Here is a 16,345-nt window from a genome sequence, read left to right on the forward strand (position 1 = left end):
AAAACTTCTCTTCCATAGTTGGATTAATGGGCTGTGGTTTGTAGGAGTCTGTGTCCTTGGGAGAGTGTTTTCAGTGGGGGAGGGAAGGTTTAAAATAAACCCGTTTTCCAAAAATAGTTGTGATTGAAAGTGTTATTATCCATAACAAATGTTAGTGCTGATGGGAGAGAGGCATGTGTGATTCTTTTGTCTAACAGACAAGTGAAAGTCATATTTCACATTATCATGGGGTTTTCTGTGATTTACAGAATATTTGTGAAACATTACTTGCAAGGGCCATGATTGATATGGAGAGAACAGCTTGTGTGTAGGGGAGATGTGTATTTCACAAAGACTGTTCAACATGAAATTTACAGTCCCATAAAGTGCTTCTACATCTTCGCCAGAGATCTAGTTAAAAGGACTTTACAGTCTGAAACATCCTAAAATTGATTCTAAATTAACGTTTCCTCACATGTATTTGAGATATTGATGGAGCCCAGCTATCAGAATTTTATTAGGAAGCAATAATCTGAGGCCTACTGAGTCAGACATACATACACACCAACCTCCACTACTCCCCAGAGGACATTGGATAGGTGCTCCTAGGAAGGGTATCCACATAGACTCAGGGAGGAAGACAATCATGAGATCCTGTCCGCCTTAAGAACTGGCTGAACAACTGTGGACCAACCTAAACCCAAAAGTGACTGAAACCCCTCATGGTGATGCTACCGATCATTGTGAATGCCATTACAGTAATAGGTATGGAAATAGCTTTCAGAGGCTGTGGCCACCTCTAACAGTCAGACTGACCTCAAGAAAATGGGGATGAGTAGCTATTCTAGATCCCAGGGTGGAGAGGCTGAGACACCAGCATTAGCTTTATCAGGATGGGTCCCTCCTAGGAGTGAAAGTCAAAGTGCTGCCAGAGATGCACCCAGCAAGTCCAAGACACCAAGGGGAGGAAATTCTAGGCAGGATGCTACATACAGAGACAACAGCTTGTGGCCTCTCAAGGATTTCAGCCTTCCCCTATCATCATCTCCTCCTCCTTCTCTTTCTCCTCCTCCTCCTTTTTGACAGGGTCTTCCTATGTACTGCAGACTGGCCTTGAACTTGTGATCCTCCTACCTCACCTTCCTGAGTGCTGAGATTACAGGTGTGTACCACCATATCCAGAGCCTATCTTCTTCTTTTGAAACAGAAAAACCAAGTGGCATCTTTTTTGTGTGTGGATGTGTGGTGCTAGAGATTGAATCCAGGTCCTTGTGCATGATAGGCAAGCACTCTACACTAAGTAGACATCCCCAGCTCTAGTTGCAGCCTTGAAGGTCACAGTGGTATAAGTTGAACTCTTAAAATGAAGTGACGACTCATCAGGTGGTTGTGTACAGGGTGCTGTGGGAAATATAAACATGCATATAGCTGCCAGGCCCTTGAGAACGTTCCAGTTCTGTGGCAGTGCAGAGGAGCACAAGGTTTGGAATTACACTGGGTTCAAGGCTGAGCTCTGTCACTTTGTTATTTAGTAAAATATCAAAATAATAGTTCCTGCCTTACCCTCCATAGAGGCAGCCACTTTCAACCTTTTTAGCTCTTTCTTCTGGATTTTACTTCCATAATTCCAAATAATGAGTTTATGCTACTTGCTATAGGCTGAATGTGTCTCTATCAATTTCATATGTTGAAGTCCTGACTCCTCAGTTTCTCACAGTCTCACAGTGTGTCTGTATTTGGAGACAGGGTCTTTAAAGGGTAATTACGGTAAAATGAGGTTATTAGGGTGGGCCCTTACCCAATATGACTGGTGTCCTTGTAGGAAGAGATTAGGCGCACACACACACACACACACACACACACACACACATACACACACACACACACAGAGGGATCTCCAGGTAAAGACACAGGGAAAAGATAGCCATTTCCAAGTCAAGTAAAGAAACCTCAGAGGCAACCAGCCCTGATCCTTGATGTCAGCTTCCAGCCTCCAGAACTGGGAGACAATAAATCCCTGTTGTTTAAGCCACCAGTCTGTGGTACTTTGTTACAGCAGCTCTAGCAAACTAGTATACTACTGTTACTTGATTTATCAATTTTAGGCAATATTTGTTCATTTATTATAAGTTGATTATGGAGTTTTCAACTCAGGGCTTTGCTAGGGAGGCTCTCTACTACTTGAGTTAAATTGCCAGCCAACACTTTTTGCTTTAGTTGTTACCATCACTATTATTATTTGGTGGCACTGAGGTTTGAACTCAGGGCCTCACGCTTGCTAGGCAAGTGCTCTACCACTTGAGACACTCCAACAATCCTTTAGTTATTTTTTGAATAGGGTCTTGCTTTTATGCCAAGGCTGGCCTGGACTGCCATCCTTCCAATCTCTGCCTCCTGTGTAGCTAGGATTATAGGAATGAACCAGCCGGAGGAATTATATCACTCCCATTTTCTCTCTTTCATCCTTACAATAGTTTCCCACAATTTACAGTTAAATCAATAGAGTTCACATTATTGGCCAAGTAAATAAACTTGTCACTCAAGCAGTAAACTACCATTATATTTTCTTTCTTTGGTGGTACTGGGCTTGTACTCAGGGTCTTGCACTTGCTAGGCAGGTACTCTACTGCTTAAACCATGCCTCCAACCCTACATTTTCTTTTTCTTACAACTTGGTTTTATCTGGAGTTCATCATTATAATTTTTTTTCTCAATCATTTAGTTCTAAGTACCCAGAGCTATTTTTCCCAAATGTTCCAAACATGTAGAAGCAATTTTTCTGTATGTTCAACCTATAACTGACCAGCCCCATCTTTTTTTCCAGAGACTTCTGTTCCACAGACCTCTGTCTTCCTCTTTTAATTAAAATTCATTGTTCAATTAAGCAAATGCTGTCCTAGGATTTCCTTATGCCACTCTTCCTGATGCATCCTTTATCTTTCTTGGTTTACCCCCTTGTTTTATTGAAGCACATTTTCTAGTAGCTTCTGTGTGTGTGGTTTTTTTTTTTTTTTTGGTATATGTGTGTGTGTATGTGTGTGTCTCCTGAAAAGTGTAAAAAATCTTTTTTGACCTCATATGGGACTGGCTGGGTGTATAACCTCATGTTAGAAATAAACTTCCTTCAGACTAAGCTTCCACTTTGTTGCTGCTAATGTCTGATGATGTTCTGATTCCTGTGCCTTTGTGGCTGTTTACTCCTGATGACTAAACCCTTTTCTGAAACTGCATGATGTTTTGCTTTGGTGCAGGTCTTTTTTCATTTACTATACTAGACTCTTTGTGGGCATTTAAAAATTAGGTACTTTCCTTTAGTTTTTCAAAATTTCTTCTTTTTTTTTTTTTCTTTTTTTGGTGGGACTTAGGTTTTGAATTCAGGGCTTTGTGTTTGCAAAGCAGGCACTCTACCATTTGAGCCACACCTCCAGTCCATTTTGGTTTGCTTATTTTGGAGATAGGCTCCCATGAACGATTTGCCTGGGCTGGCCTCAAACCCTGATATTTCTGACCTCAGCTTCCCAAGTAGCTGGGATAATAGGCATTAGCTACTGGTTCCTGGCTCCACACTTCATTTCTTTCTTTCTTTTTTTTGGCAGCACTAGGCCTCATGCTTGCTAGGGAGGTGCTCTTACAACCTGAGCCACTCTACCAGCATTCCATACCTCATTTCTGACCTCAGGTAATACAATTCCAAGCATTAAGCCTTCTGGAGTTTAAACTTGGTGAACTGTCCTTGGTGGCAGTTACATAATAATTTCCTTTGTTTCAAGCCAGTTAGTATTCCCCCACCTGCCTCTACCTTCCAAAAATTTGTTGAGCTGGACATGGTGGTGTATGAATGTAATGCCAGCTACACAAGAACTGTAGGTAGGAAGATCATATCTGAGGTCAGCAAAAATTTTGAGACCCTATCTAAAAACTAACTAAAAGCAAAAAAAGGGCAGGGGCAGGGTGTGACTCAAGTGGTATAGCATTTGTGCAAGGCCATGAGTTCAAACCCCAGGACTGCCAAGAAAAGAAAAAAAATAAGTTTTTTTCTTCAAATGTGCTGCTGTCTACTCTTCTGAATTTTTGTAACTCATTGTCTCTTTATAGTTCTTTTCTTTTACTTACTTATTTTTCTGGCAGTACTGGGGTTTGAACTCAGGGCCTTACATTTGCTAGGCAGGTGCTCTTACCGCTTTACACCCCCCAGTCTCCCTTTATATATTTCTTTAGTGTTATTTTACCAGTGTCTTGAGAAGTAGGGGGAGTTGCAGCAGTTGTTTAAGAGTCTCCAGTGGCTTACTATTTATTTTTTACCTTAAAAAAAAAATTTTTTTTTTTGAAGCTGGGCACTGGTGGCTTACGTCTGTAACCCTAACTACTCAGGAGGCAGAGATCTGGAGGGTTGAAGTTCAAAACCAGCCCTGGCAAATAGTTCACAAGACCCTATTTCAAAAAAATCCCATCACAATAAAGGGCTGGTAGAGGGGCTCAAGGTGTAGACCCTGAGTTCAAGCCCCAGTAACACACACACACACACACACACACACACACACACAACACACACATTTTTTTCAACACAAGGTCTCACTAACTGGGCAAGGCTAGCCTGGAACTCATGATCCTCCTGCCTCAGCCTTCTGAATGTTGGATAAAATGAATCTTTTTTTTTTTGAGGTACTGGGGTTTGAACTCACAACTTCAGCACTTGCTTAAGCAAGTAAGCCATATCTCTAGCCCACTGAATGCTGAGATTGCAATGTGTAACATCATGCTTGGCCTTATTTATTTTGGAAGTACTGGGGTTTCAACTCAACTTCATGCTTGCTGGGCAGGTGCTCTACTGCTTGAGTCATGCCTCTGAACCTTTTTATTTTTATCTCAATGGTTCTTAAAAGTATGGTCTGAGGAAGCCTAAAGATTGAAAGATGGGCTGGGCTCCGATGGCTCACGCCTGTAATCCTACCTACTCAGGAGGTAGAGATCAGGAGGATTATGGTTCAAAGCCAGTTTGGGCAAATAGTTTGCAAGACTCTATCTCAAAAAGACCCCTCACAAAAAAGGGCAGGTAGAGTGGCTCCAGGTGTAGGTCCTGAGTTCAAACCCCAGTATTGAAAAACAAACAAAAAAAATTGAAAGATGGAGCTGGGGATGTAGCTCAGTAGTACAGCATTTGCCCTGAGTTTGAGCTCCAGCATGGCAAACAAAACAAAACAAAACAAAGACCCATTAAGTACAACATTTAAAATAATTAAAAAGAGGAAAAGGATGAGAAAAGGATGAGAAAAGGAGAGAAATGTGCCTAATTGCTGGGATAAATTCTGTATCTAAGCTTCTTAACTATCAAAGTAAAAGATAAAATACTGTGTTTTTCTGGTGAAGGGAAGAGAGAAGGAATGGGGCAGGGAGAAGAAATGGATGTTGTTTGAGTGTTTATTAGGAGATAACTCTACACAATATGTTTATATTACATACACTGTGGTGCTGGGGATCAAATTCATGCCCTTAGGCATGCCAAGCATGTGCTCTACCATTGAACTACATCTCCAGTCCCATTTCTTTTTTGGATGTACTGAGGTTTGAACTCAGGGCCTTGCACTTACTAGGTAGGTGCTCTACCACTTGAGCTGTACTCCCAGCTCTTCCAGGGCTGCCTTAATCCTGTCATGAAGTTGTTATTAGTGGGCGGGGGGCTGATGATGTAGCTCAGTGCTAGAGAACTTGCCTAGGATGCATGAGCCCCCAGTTTTGACCCCAGCACTGAAAACAAAAAAGGTTTGCTCACTTACTGAAAGCCTCACAGCTAAAGGGAGTAGAAATAGGACTTGAACTTAGACTTATGCTGAACTCCAAAGTCCAAGTCCTCTCCTTTAAGCCAAAGGAACTGATCCTGCTCTTTCCTGTGCTCTGTGATGTCACCAATAACCTCTTGTAAAATTCAGAGGCTAGCCTGCTGTCCACCATGCTTGGCCACTCTGAATGACTCTCTTCTCAAACTTCTTTACTAACCCCAGGCTCTCCTGGTTCTCCTCCTGACACTCTGGATCCTCCTTCATATCTTTGTGAGTTCTATTCCTGTTCTCAGTTCTTTTCTCATGTTTTGTAATTTCCTGGGTGATCTCATTCACTCCACCTGTAGGAGTTTGACTCCCAAACCCATACCCTTAGCCTGGGCCCCCTCCTTAGCTCCAGATCGCTGTATGTAGGTGACTAGTGGATTCTTCATAGGTGGCTCCACAGGTTCCTCAAATCAGTGAGTTTCAACATGAATTTATCACATTCTCACACCTGCCCTGCCACCTGTGCAGGTCCTATTTCCATGCTTGAACCACCACTCTCCTAGCCACCTGAGAGCTATCCTGGACTTAGTACTTTTCCTTGCCCTCCTTAAGGGAACTGTTAGTTGCCAGGTTCTGCCAATAATACCTCCTAAATCTCCCTTAGATCATCTATATAGCTTCATCTGCACTGCCACTACTTTAGTATTAGACATTTATCCCTCATACAGGTTTACTGCAATGGCTCCTAACGCATCCCTAAGCACCACAGTGAGGAGAGATTTTTTTATTTTTATTTTTTTTTGGTGGGACTGGGGTTTGAACTCAGGACTTCATGCTTGCAAAGCAAACAGTCAACCTCTTAAGCCATATCTCCAGTCCATTTTGCTCTGGTTATTTTTGAGATGGGGTCTTGCAAACTATTTTCTGGGGCTAGCCTTGAACCACAATCCTTCCACGCAGCCTCCCAAGTAGCCAGGATTACAGGTATGAACCACTGGTGCCCAGCAAGGTGAAATTTTTTAAAAAATTAAAATCGGACAGATTTCCCTACTTCAAACACTTCAGTAGTTCCCCAGTAACCTCTAGATGGTGTCAATTATCTCAGCCCAAAAGAACTTCCATGACGGAATAGCTCAAGTGGTAAAAGCATCTGCCAGCAAGCATGAGATCCTGAGTTCAAACTACAGTGCCATCAAAAAAAGAGGAAGCTGCCTACTTCTCCACACTCCAAATTCAGTTTCTAAATTCCCCAGTACTATTTCAAAACCATTTCTTTACACCTGAGTCAGGTCTTCTGTCCTCCTGTCACTCTACCTCAATGCTGATCTATCAGCCACTCCCACATTCACCCATGACTTTGACACATCTTTTTTTTTTTTGTGGTACTGGGATTTGAACTCAGGGTCTACTCTTTGAGCCACTCCACCAGTCTTTTTTTGTGATGGGTTTTTTTCGAGATAGGGTTTCAAGAACTATTTGCCCAGGCTGGCTTTGAACTGTGATCCTCCTGATCTCTGCCTCCTGAGTAGCTAGGATTATAGGCATGGGCCACCAGCACCCAATGGCACATCTTCTTGTTTAGTCAAGAGCTCTGTGCAAGGGATGGTGGAGTGGCTTAAGTGGTACAGTATCTGTGTAGCAAATGTGAGGCCCTGAGTTCAAACCCTAGTACTGCCAAAAAAAAAAAAAAAGGCAAGAACTCTGGGCAATTAGTATGTTCCATCTTTGTAATTTGGATGGCTAGCATGAAACCTGGCACATAATAGATGCTCAATAAATGTTAGCAAACAGACATCAAACACACTTTACTCATAGTTGAGTACTTTAATTTTTTTAACTCCACACATTATTAATTAAGATGTCTTGGGTGCTAATCCCAGGCCAGGCACTGGAATTGGTATTGGCTAATACACAAAGTCCCTGCCCTCAATGCTAAAGAAAGTTATAGGCCATCAGGGAAAAAATATTCCTCTTACTCCTCGTATTCCTCTTCCTTCTTCCTATGCTGTCTCTCTCCACACCCATCCTTCTCTTTCCCTCTACCAGAGCTCTGTATCCATCCATCTACTATCCTGCCTCCTTAGAGCCCTCCCCACACCTGTTATTCCTTCCTCCTTTATCATTCTATCATTCTGGAGGTGGGCCACCGAGTAGGAAGCCATTCCCGTAATCCTGGCAAAAAAGGCTGAGGATACCAGGAGTGGAGTGAAGAAGAAAGGCCACATAGGTAGAAGCAACAAGAGTTGGTGACTTACTAGCTGTGAAGGATGAAAGAAGGAGAGAAATCAAACATGATGTCTTGCTTCCTACTTCACAGACAATATATGGCCCATCAGACAGAATCTTCTCCCCTCCATATTTTTGTAGTACTGGGAATTGAACCCAGGACCTTGTACATGATAGGAAAGTGCTCTACCACTGAGACAACCCCCCCACTAGCCCATTTTTTCCTTCCTTCCTTTCTTTTGAGGAGGATGTCTATGTTGCTCAGGCTGGTCTCAAACTCTTAAGTGACTCATGCCTCAGCCTTCCAAGTAGCTGAGACTATAAGCACATACCACCTTTCCTGGCTTTCTCCTCCATTTTATTTTTTGGCAGCACTGGGGTTTGAACTCAGGGCCTCACACTTGCTAGGCAGGTACTCTTACTACTTGAGCCACTCTGCAAGCCCCATTTTTGTTTTTTTTGCCACAGGGTCTTATTATGTAGCCCAGGGTGGTCTAGAACTCACAATCTGTTCTTAATGTTAGCATATAGCACTCAGCCTTTCCATGTACTCTGGATTCTTTCCTATCTATCTTAAATCTTTCCATCTCCTCTGACCTCTCTTAAGTCCTTACTCAATGCCTACCAACCCAAATAAATTCATACATAACATCTTTCCATGACTATTTGTCCTTCAAAAGTCTACATTTCCTCCTTTTTCACTCCCAAATTTCCTGTGACCTACAGGATAGTCTAAATTCAATATGGCATTCAAAGCTCTTTAAACCTTAGCCCCAACTTAACTTCATCTCCAGTCACTTCCACATCACATCAAGCCTGGACTTCTTAACCCTCCATGCCTTTCTAGGGTGCTCTTTGTCTCAATGCTGATGTGCTGTCAGGCCAGCAAGCTCTGATACAACTAGGGTCTCTTGGTTCTATGGTTCCATCTATGTCACCTTTTCCTCTATTGTGCTGTAAAAATTAACCTTTCCTTCCATTTGAATGTGAGTTTCTCAAGGGAAGGAGTTGGTCTCTCTTACTGCTCTGTCTCTAGGGCCTCGCATAAACTAGATGCTTAATAAATGCCCACAAGGTGAATGAGTGAAGAAACTAGCCAGCTCCTAGTGGTTATATCTGAATGTCCATGATATGTAGGTTCATAAAACAACCAACTTCCCAAAGCTTCCATGTGTAGAGTGGCAGAATCTCCATCCAAGAAGGCCAGTGCAAAGTCTATGAGGCATTTTACAGCTATAACAGGAAATAGCAATGTCAGCAGTGGTGTCATCTTTGGACACTAAGGACAGGAATTCAGTGCCATGAACGGTCAGTTAAATTGTAATTGGAGTGAACTGTTCTTCTGAAAACCATAATGTTCTTTAGCTGCAGCCAAATGGCATCCAAGAAGGGGAGAAAATTTTTTGAAATGTCAAGGAAATTATTTCCAATTTGGTGCTCACAACCGGAGACTCTAACGATCAGTGGAAATGAGAAGCAAACAAATTAGCACTAATGGAAAATGGCTTTTGGAAAAGAAGATTTAATTTATAGTCAACTGATCATAGCAGCATGCAGTAAAAGTCAGCCTCACCAGCTTGACCATAAGAACTGGAGCACACATGGAATGCCAGAGGAAATGTACAGATGCCATCATGCTTATTGGAATCTTTCTGTAAGTGGCAGCCAATTAAAATAGCCATCATTTTACCTTGGAGAGAAAATGGTGTGAAAAATCAAAGCACATGAAATTAAAATCCAGATTAGGAACCTTGGTCCAAATTGGTTTGTTCATGGCCTTCTAACCTTGGCAAAGTCTTCTGCAAGGATGACCAACCTACTTTGTCTTCAGCCCAGTGTGGACTCTTTTGTTTTAATTTTCTCTCCATCTTCAGAAGTGATTAATAAATCTGGACTCATCCATACATCATTTTCTAGAGCAGCCAAATGGTTCTTCATGCAGGGAAACTAAAATAAAAAAATCTCAAAACCCCCAGCTCTCAAGCTAAGTCAAAGGTCCTTAGCAACAAGTGAGGGGAAGTATTAAAAATTAAGGGCCAATAGGTTTGTTTCTAAGTAAAATTTGCCAAAGGACTTTCCCTCCCTAAATTAAAAAAAAAATTATAAAAGCAAGGAGCCTCTAAGGCATGGGATGTCAGCCTGGCTCCCTGACCCCAGATGGCCTCAGAGACAAGAAGGCAGTAATTATCTTCTGTTCCTGGGGTTTCACTGCAGAATGAGACAGAACCTTCTCCTTGGGTTCCCATCTCCGACTCCTCACTCCCAGTCTTCCACCCAGAGATAGACACAGTCAAGTGTTGTTTAACAAAGGAGATGTGCTTTGAGAAATGAGTTGTCAGGCAATTTTGTCATTGTGTGAACATCGTAGAGTGTACTTACATTAACCTACATACCTAGGCTATGTCCTGCAGCCTTTTGCTACTAGTCTACAAATCTCTACAGCATGCTACTGTATTGAATATCACAGGTGTAACATATATTTGTGTATCTAAGTCTAGAAAATGTACAGTAAGAATATGGTTTTGGGATAGGGATACAACTCAGTGGTATGTTGATTTGCCTTAATATATGCAAGACGATGGGTCTGATCCTAGGACAGCAATAAAATAAAAGGTATAAAAGAATAAAAACAGGGCTGGTAGAGTGACTCAAGTGGTAGAGTGCCTGCTAGCAAGTGTGAGCCCTGAGTTCAAACCCCAGTACCACAAAAAAAAAAAGATTAAAAACAATACACCTGTATAGGGCACTTGCTGTGAATGGAGGATGCAGGACCGGAAGCTGCTCTGGGTGAGTGAGTGAGTGAGTGAGTGGTGAGGGAATGTGAAGTCCTAGGACGTTATTGTATGCTACTGTAGACTTTATAAACATTGCACACTAGGCTACATTAAATCTACAAAAATAGTTTTCTTTCTTCAATAATGAATTAACCTTAGTGCTATGGCTTAGATAAGTGTCTCCCAAAGTCATTTGTTAAAGGCTTAGTCACAAGCCCCTGGTGCTATTGGGAGGTGGGGCTTAATGGAAGGAAGTTAGGCAATTGGGCACATGCCATTGAGAGGGATTATTGAGACTCTGACACCTTCTCTTTCTATTTGCTTTCCAGCTTCTATGAAGTGAACACCTTCTTTTGCTGCATGCTCCCTATCATGATATCCTGCCTCACCAAAGGCCCAAAAGCAATGAAGTCTACTAACTCTGGACTGAAACTCTGAGCCAAAGTAAATCTTTCCTCTTTTTAGGTTGATTATCTCAGGTATTTTGTTATAGTAATGAAAAGTTACTAACACACTTAGCTCACTGCTACTTTCTATTTAATTTTTTTACTTTTTAAACATTTTTATTGTTAAAAACTAAGACACACACACACACACATTAGCATATGCCTACGCAGGGTCAGGATCATCATTACCACTGCCTCCCACCTCAACATCTTGTCCTACTGGAAGGGGGTATAAACATGCATGAACTTGTCGTTTTCTATGACAATGTCTTCTGGAATCTCCTGCCTGAGACTATGCTTGAGCAGATGTTACTCTTTTCAGAACTATGTGGTGGTCTTCCTTCCTTCCTTCCTTCCTTCCTTCCTTCCTTCCTTCCTTCCTTCCTTCCTTCCTTCCTTCCTCCTTTCCTTCCTTCCTCCTTTCCTCCCTTCCTCCCTCCCTCCCTCTCCTAACCTTCCCTTCCTTCCTCCTTTCCTCCCTTCCTCTCTCCCTCCCTCCCCTAACCTTCCCTTCCTTTCTTCCTCTCTTTCTCTCTCTCCCTTCCTCCTTCCTTCCTTTTTTTAAAATCATAGATCTGTTTATAAGTAGATAATGAACATTCCTGTCTATTAATGAAAACTTTTCTTTTTGAGTGCTGGGGATCAGACCAAGGGCCTCGTACCTGCTAGGCAAGTGTTCTACCACTGAGATACATCCCAGCCCCACGTTTTCAAACAATTTTTTTAACTGTATTGGGATTGAACCCAGGGCTTTCCATATGAGCTACACTTCTAGACCTTCTTTTTAAAAATTCACTCATATGTTTTGCTTTTTTTTTTTTTTTTTGGTGGTACTGGAGTTTGAACTCAGGGCCTTACACTTGCTAGGTAGGTGCTCTACCACTTGAGCCACTCTACCAGCCCAGAACTTGCTCTTACAAGACAAATGCTCCACCACTTGAGCCACACTTCCAGCCCTGTTTTCAAACTTTTAAAGGACTTTGTTGAGGTCTGCAAAAGCTTCTGCTGAACCCTTCACTGTGAATTTACTCTTCTTTTTCTCTTGTAGTTTCCCTTTCTCTTGCCTCTTCTTTAGTTATGTGTTCACCATCTGATAAGAATTTTTTAGAGCTGGGGGCATGCTCTAGCAATTTTGAAGCTCTGAGTTCAACCCGCAGTAAAACACACACACACACACACACACAAAATTTTCAGCTCTATTATCAATTTATAAGATCATTGTCATATATGTGGCCCATGACTGAAGACAGTCATGGCCCCTACTTCTAACCCAACCAGAGTGTGTTCTTACATTTATGTTCCCTTCAGGGGCATATGCAATCCAATTTGTCACTTCCTTCTCATAGACCTCCTTCTCTTCCCCTCTCAGACCTTCTTTACAGATCCTTCCTGCCACCATCACTTCCCAACAGATTCTACCTGCCCCCATCTTTTTTCCCATGTCTCCATTGTTTCCCATGTCTCCTCTTTGTCTCCATCTCTCCTCACAGACCTCCTTCCCCTCATGTTCTTCCTGTAAAATATTCTGCCTTCATCCTCCCCCAAGACCTAACCTCATTCCCTATCCACAGATCCCACTTCTCTTCTCCCCAGACTCACTTCTGCCCCCAACTCCACTGCCCAGACCTACCCTCAGGTTCTCCCCACAAAATGCAACTGTTTAGGTCAACCATACTTTACTCACATTCTCCTCACCCTTCGTGGCTCTATGCCTCATCTTCCTTGACTCATTTCCCATCCTTTCTTCCCTTCCCAGTTTTCTCACTCTGCCCTTGAAAATCCTTGTTCCTGATCATATAGGTCTCCTTGATTCTCAGCTTCACAGTCATTCTGCCACAAAAAGGTGGCTCACCCCTGGGGCTTCACTTCTGTAAAGACTTCCTTGGTTGAAGCTGCTTATATTCTTATACCCTTAAGGATCCCAGGGTTGGGAGAGGGGCTGGTGTCTCCTCTCCAAAGTCCAACCCAGTTCCATCTTCTAGCTCCTTCTTTTAAAAACCCTTGATACTTCCAGGGTCAGGATAATTCAGCAGCACTGACATTTTCCTCTCCTCATGCTGTCATTTAGAGACTCTAGAACAACCTGCTTTATTCTCAAATATTCTGCTATCCAGCTCTCCTGACCCCAGTCCTGCCATCATCCAAGAGGACTTCAATAGCCATGTCAGCATCCTGATTGTCTTTGACCACTTGCTCCCATGGCCACACCCTGGACCTTGTCATCACCTGGAACTACTCAAACTTCTTACTCCCTTTCTGATCACAACTCACTCGTTTAACTGTTTCCAAGTAGGAGTTTTCTTCATTTTGATGTTCAGTCCATAATGCCTTTTCTCTCTCCTATCCAGTTTAGGCTCTAAGCCCCATTGTTTCAACCACTCTTTTGCTGGAATCCTCAACTTCCTCGTCCTCTGTTCTTCCATTGCATCCACCTGATAAAACTCAAACCTGGATCAATTTAGCTAACCTCTCTGCACCCCCCCACTAGTGACTGAATGTTGTTGGGGAAAAAATGCACATTATACAACCATGCAGACTGCTACTGCTACACATGAATGGTTACCAACCTTGACAAAGCCATTGTAACTGAAATCTGCATACTTCTCCAGTCATCTTGCTCCCATTCTATATTGCTGCTATTTCAATCTCTCTCTGCTCTTTTTCAACGTCACACATCATCTCTAATCCTGCTCTCACTGGCTAATACCATGTCCCTATGTCACAGAGAAAATACACCATCAAAAAAGAATTCTCTTAACTTCCTGTCACCAAACCTAGCAATGTAATCTCAACACACATGCTTCCCTTCTGCTACAACTCAAATACTTTTCCACCACTTAGAGTGAATTCTTCTGGGCTAGGTATATGGTTCAAGTGGTAGAATGCCTGCCTAGCAAGCTTGTATGCCATGAGTTCAAACTCTAGTACTACCCACCCTCTGCCAAAAAAAATCTATTACCAGCACCTTTTTTTTTCCAGGGGCAGCACTCTCTCAGTTATCTTTTTTTTCTCCTATAATTTTATTTTTTCTCTTCTTTGCTGCTTCTATGCTTCCATCCGAATAAAAACCTAGACTTCTTTCCAGCTATTGCCTTCTCTGTTTCTTCTCCTAAATGGCCTAATTTCTCAAAAGTGTTCACTTCCTCATCTTCTCATCTACTTCTCACCTGTCACAATTTAACCTCTGATCAACCACTCACTGAAACTATACTTGTAAAGGTCACCAACATCTTTCTTGTTTGTAAATCCACTGGAGTCTTGGAGATTTTATTTTACTTGATCAGTTATTAGCCTTCAACACTTTCCTCCCATGGTTTCTGAAACACCATGTTCTATTACTGATTCTCTTCTTACCACTTTGGACATTTCATCTCAATTATCTTTGCAGGTTTATCTTCCTTTGCAGACCTTCAAACTTAAGTGCTTCTCAGGGATCTGTCCTAGGTCCTTTTCTTACTCTACACATGCTCCCCGGCAAGCTCCATAAATCTGGTATGACTGCCATCCACAAGGCCCTACAGAACTCCATGTTTCTACTTCCAGTTTCTACTTGTCTTGTGAACTCCAGTTGGGCAGATTCAGGCACTTGGATGTTTCACCAACACCTCAAATTCACCATGCCAAAAACTGACCCCCTCCTAAAAACCCTGATTCTACTTCCTTTTTCCCAAACCAGGAATCCAGAAGTCATTCTTCATTTCTCCTACTTCCTCCAAACCCACGAAGTCACCAAGTCCAGTTCTTTGTAAGCATCTAAGGAATCCATTCCCTATTCTATATTTCAGCTGCCACTCTAAGCTGTATGTCGCCATAATCCTTCCTCACCACTGAAACAACTTCCTAGCTGGTCTCCTTTCTCCCAATCCTCAATCTGTTATAAAAATCCTCTGTGCTGTAAAACACATCTGATCTTTATCCTCCTGCATAAAGCCCTACAATGACTCCCTGCTGTCCTCATGACAAATCTGAGCTCTTGTGCTTATAGGTACAAAATGCATTGGAAAATATGTTAGCAGCAGCAAGATCTACTTATTAATTCAAAGCTAGCTTGGCATCAAACACTCTCCTGGATCTGAGCCTGTCCTTCCCAGGTTTCTCTCACATTAGTCTCTTCTCTGGCCAGAAGATGCTTCATGTAATTTCTGGCACTACCGTTTACTTTCCCTTCTTACTTTTTTTTTTTTTTTTGACAGTACTGGACATAGAACTTGCTAAGCAAACACTGTACCACTTCAGCCATGCTCCCAGCCCTTTTTTGCTTTAGTTATTTTTCAGATAGGGTCTCGAGCTTTTTCCCTCTGCAGGCCTCAGATTGCAGTCTTCCTACCTATGCCCAAATAGGTGGGATTACAGGCATGAGCCACTGTGTGTGTGTGCGTGTCTCACTTCCTTTCTTTAAGCTTCTCCTTTCCTATCACCACAAGTCTTGCAAGCTCTAGCTCAAGAACCATGCTCATTGCCATAAATACCTCTTCTCTTGGATTCGGTTCCTAAAATTCTTACTTTTCTTTGGTACTTATCCTCCGCACAGGATCAGAGTTGGTTCATGTATGGTTTCTCCCCCTCTCACATAAGAGTTAAAGAAGTTAGGATCAAAAGCTTGATCTCGTAAGAGCCCAAGGAACCTTACTTAGCCCAATCTGTGGCACATAACAGGTGCTTAGAAAATATGTCTTAAATGCATGAATAAATGCAAGCATGCTGGACCCCTTGGTGTCCCCTATGGAGAGGACGTTCTTTAAATCATCAGTTGAGGATCGCTTTCCACCCAGCCTCAACTCAATTGGGTGGAGGACGGGTTGGCACGCGCCGCCTAGGCCGTTTTGTACGGTTTTCTACCTCCAGCCCTCGGAGCTGCGACTGGTAGAGGATGGCAGAAGTAACTTGACGGTGCAAGTCCAAGGACTCTGTCTTCGGCCTAGTAGGATAAAACGCAGTTCCAAAGACTCTCCCCACTCCCAGAATACAGCAACTCTCGGAGACTCTTACCTTCACAGGAGAGCGGGGACTCGTCCTGACCGGCTTCCCAGCTGACCAATACCTGATCCAGATCAAGAGAGCCAGCCAATGACTGCGGGCCAGAGATCGAGGGGCGGGGCATGATTGCTAGGACTAGGCTAGAGGTGCCGGCGGGGGGGGGTCGGGCTCTGAGAGA

General features: G+C 42.7%; 1 protein-coding gene across 3 annotated transcripts in view; it reads right to left on the reverse strand.

Annotated features, from left to right (window-relative positions):
• Positions 1–16,318, reverse strand: part of Armh1 (armadillo like helical domain containing 1) — a 52,249-nt gene extending 35,931 nt beyond the window's left edge. For 2 of the 3 annotated variants that reach the window (XM_020183432.2, XM_074080311.1), the window contains exon 1: positions 16,180–16,312. In XM_020183432.2, coding sequence (XP_020039021.2) covers positions 16,180–16,291 — 112 coding nt within the window. In that variant the 5' untranslated portion in view covers positions 16,292–16,312. Of the gene's footprint in view, positions 1–16,179 lie in introns of all 3 variants that reach the window. The other variant, XM_074080313.1, reaches the window with a different exon arrangement.
• Between the last annotated feature and the right edge of the window lie 27 nt (positions 16,319–16,345).

The sequence above is a fragment of the Castor canadensis genome, chromosome 7 (genome assembly GCF_047511655.1).
Source record: "Castor canadensis chromosome 7, mCasCan1.hap1v2, whole genome shotgun sequence".
NCBI lineage: Eukaryota > Metazoa > Chordata > Mammalia > Rodentia > Castoridae > Castor > Castor canadensis.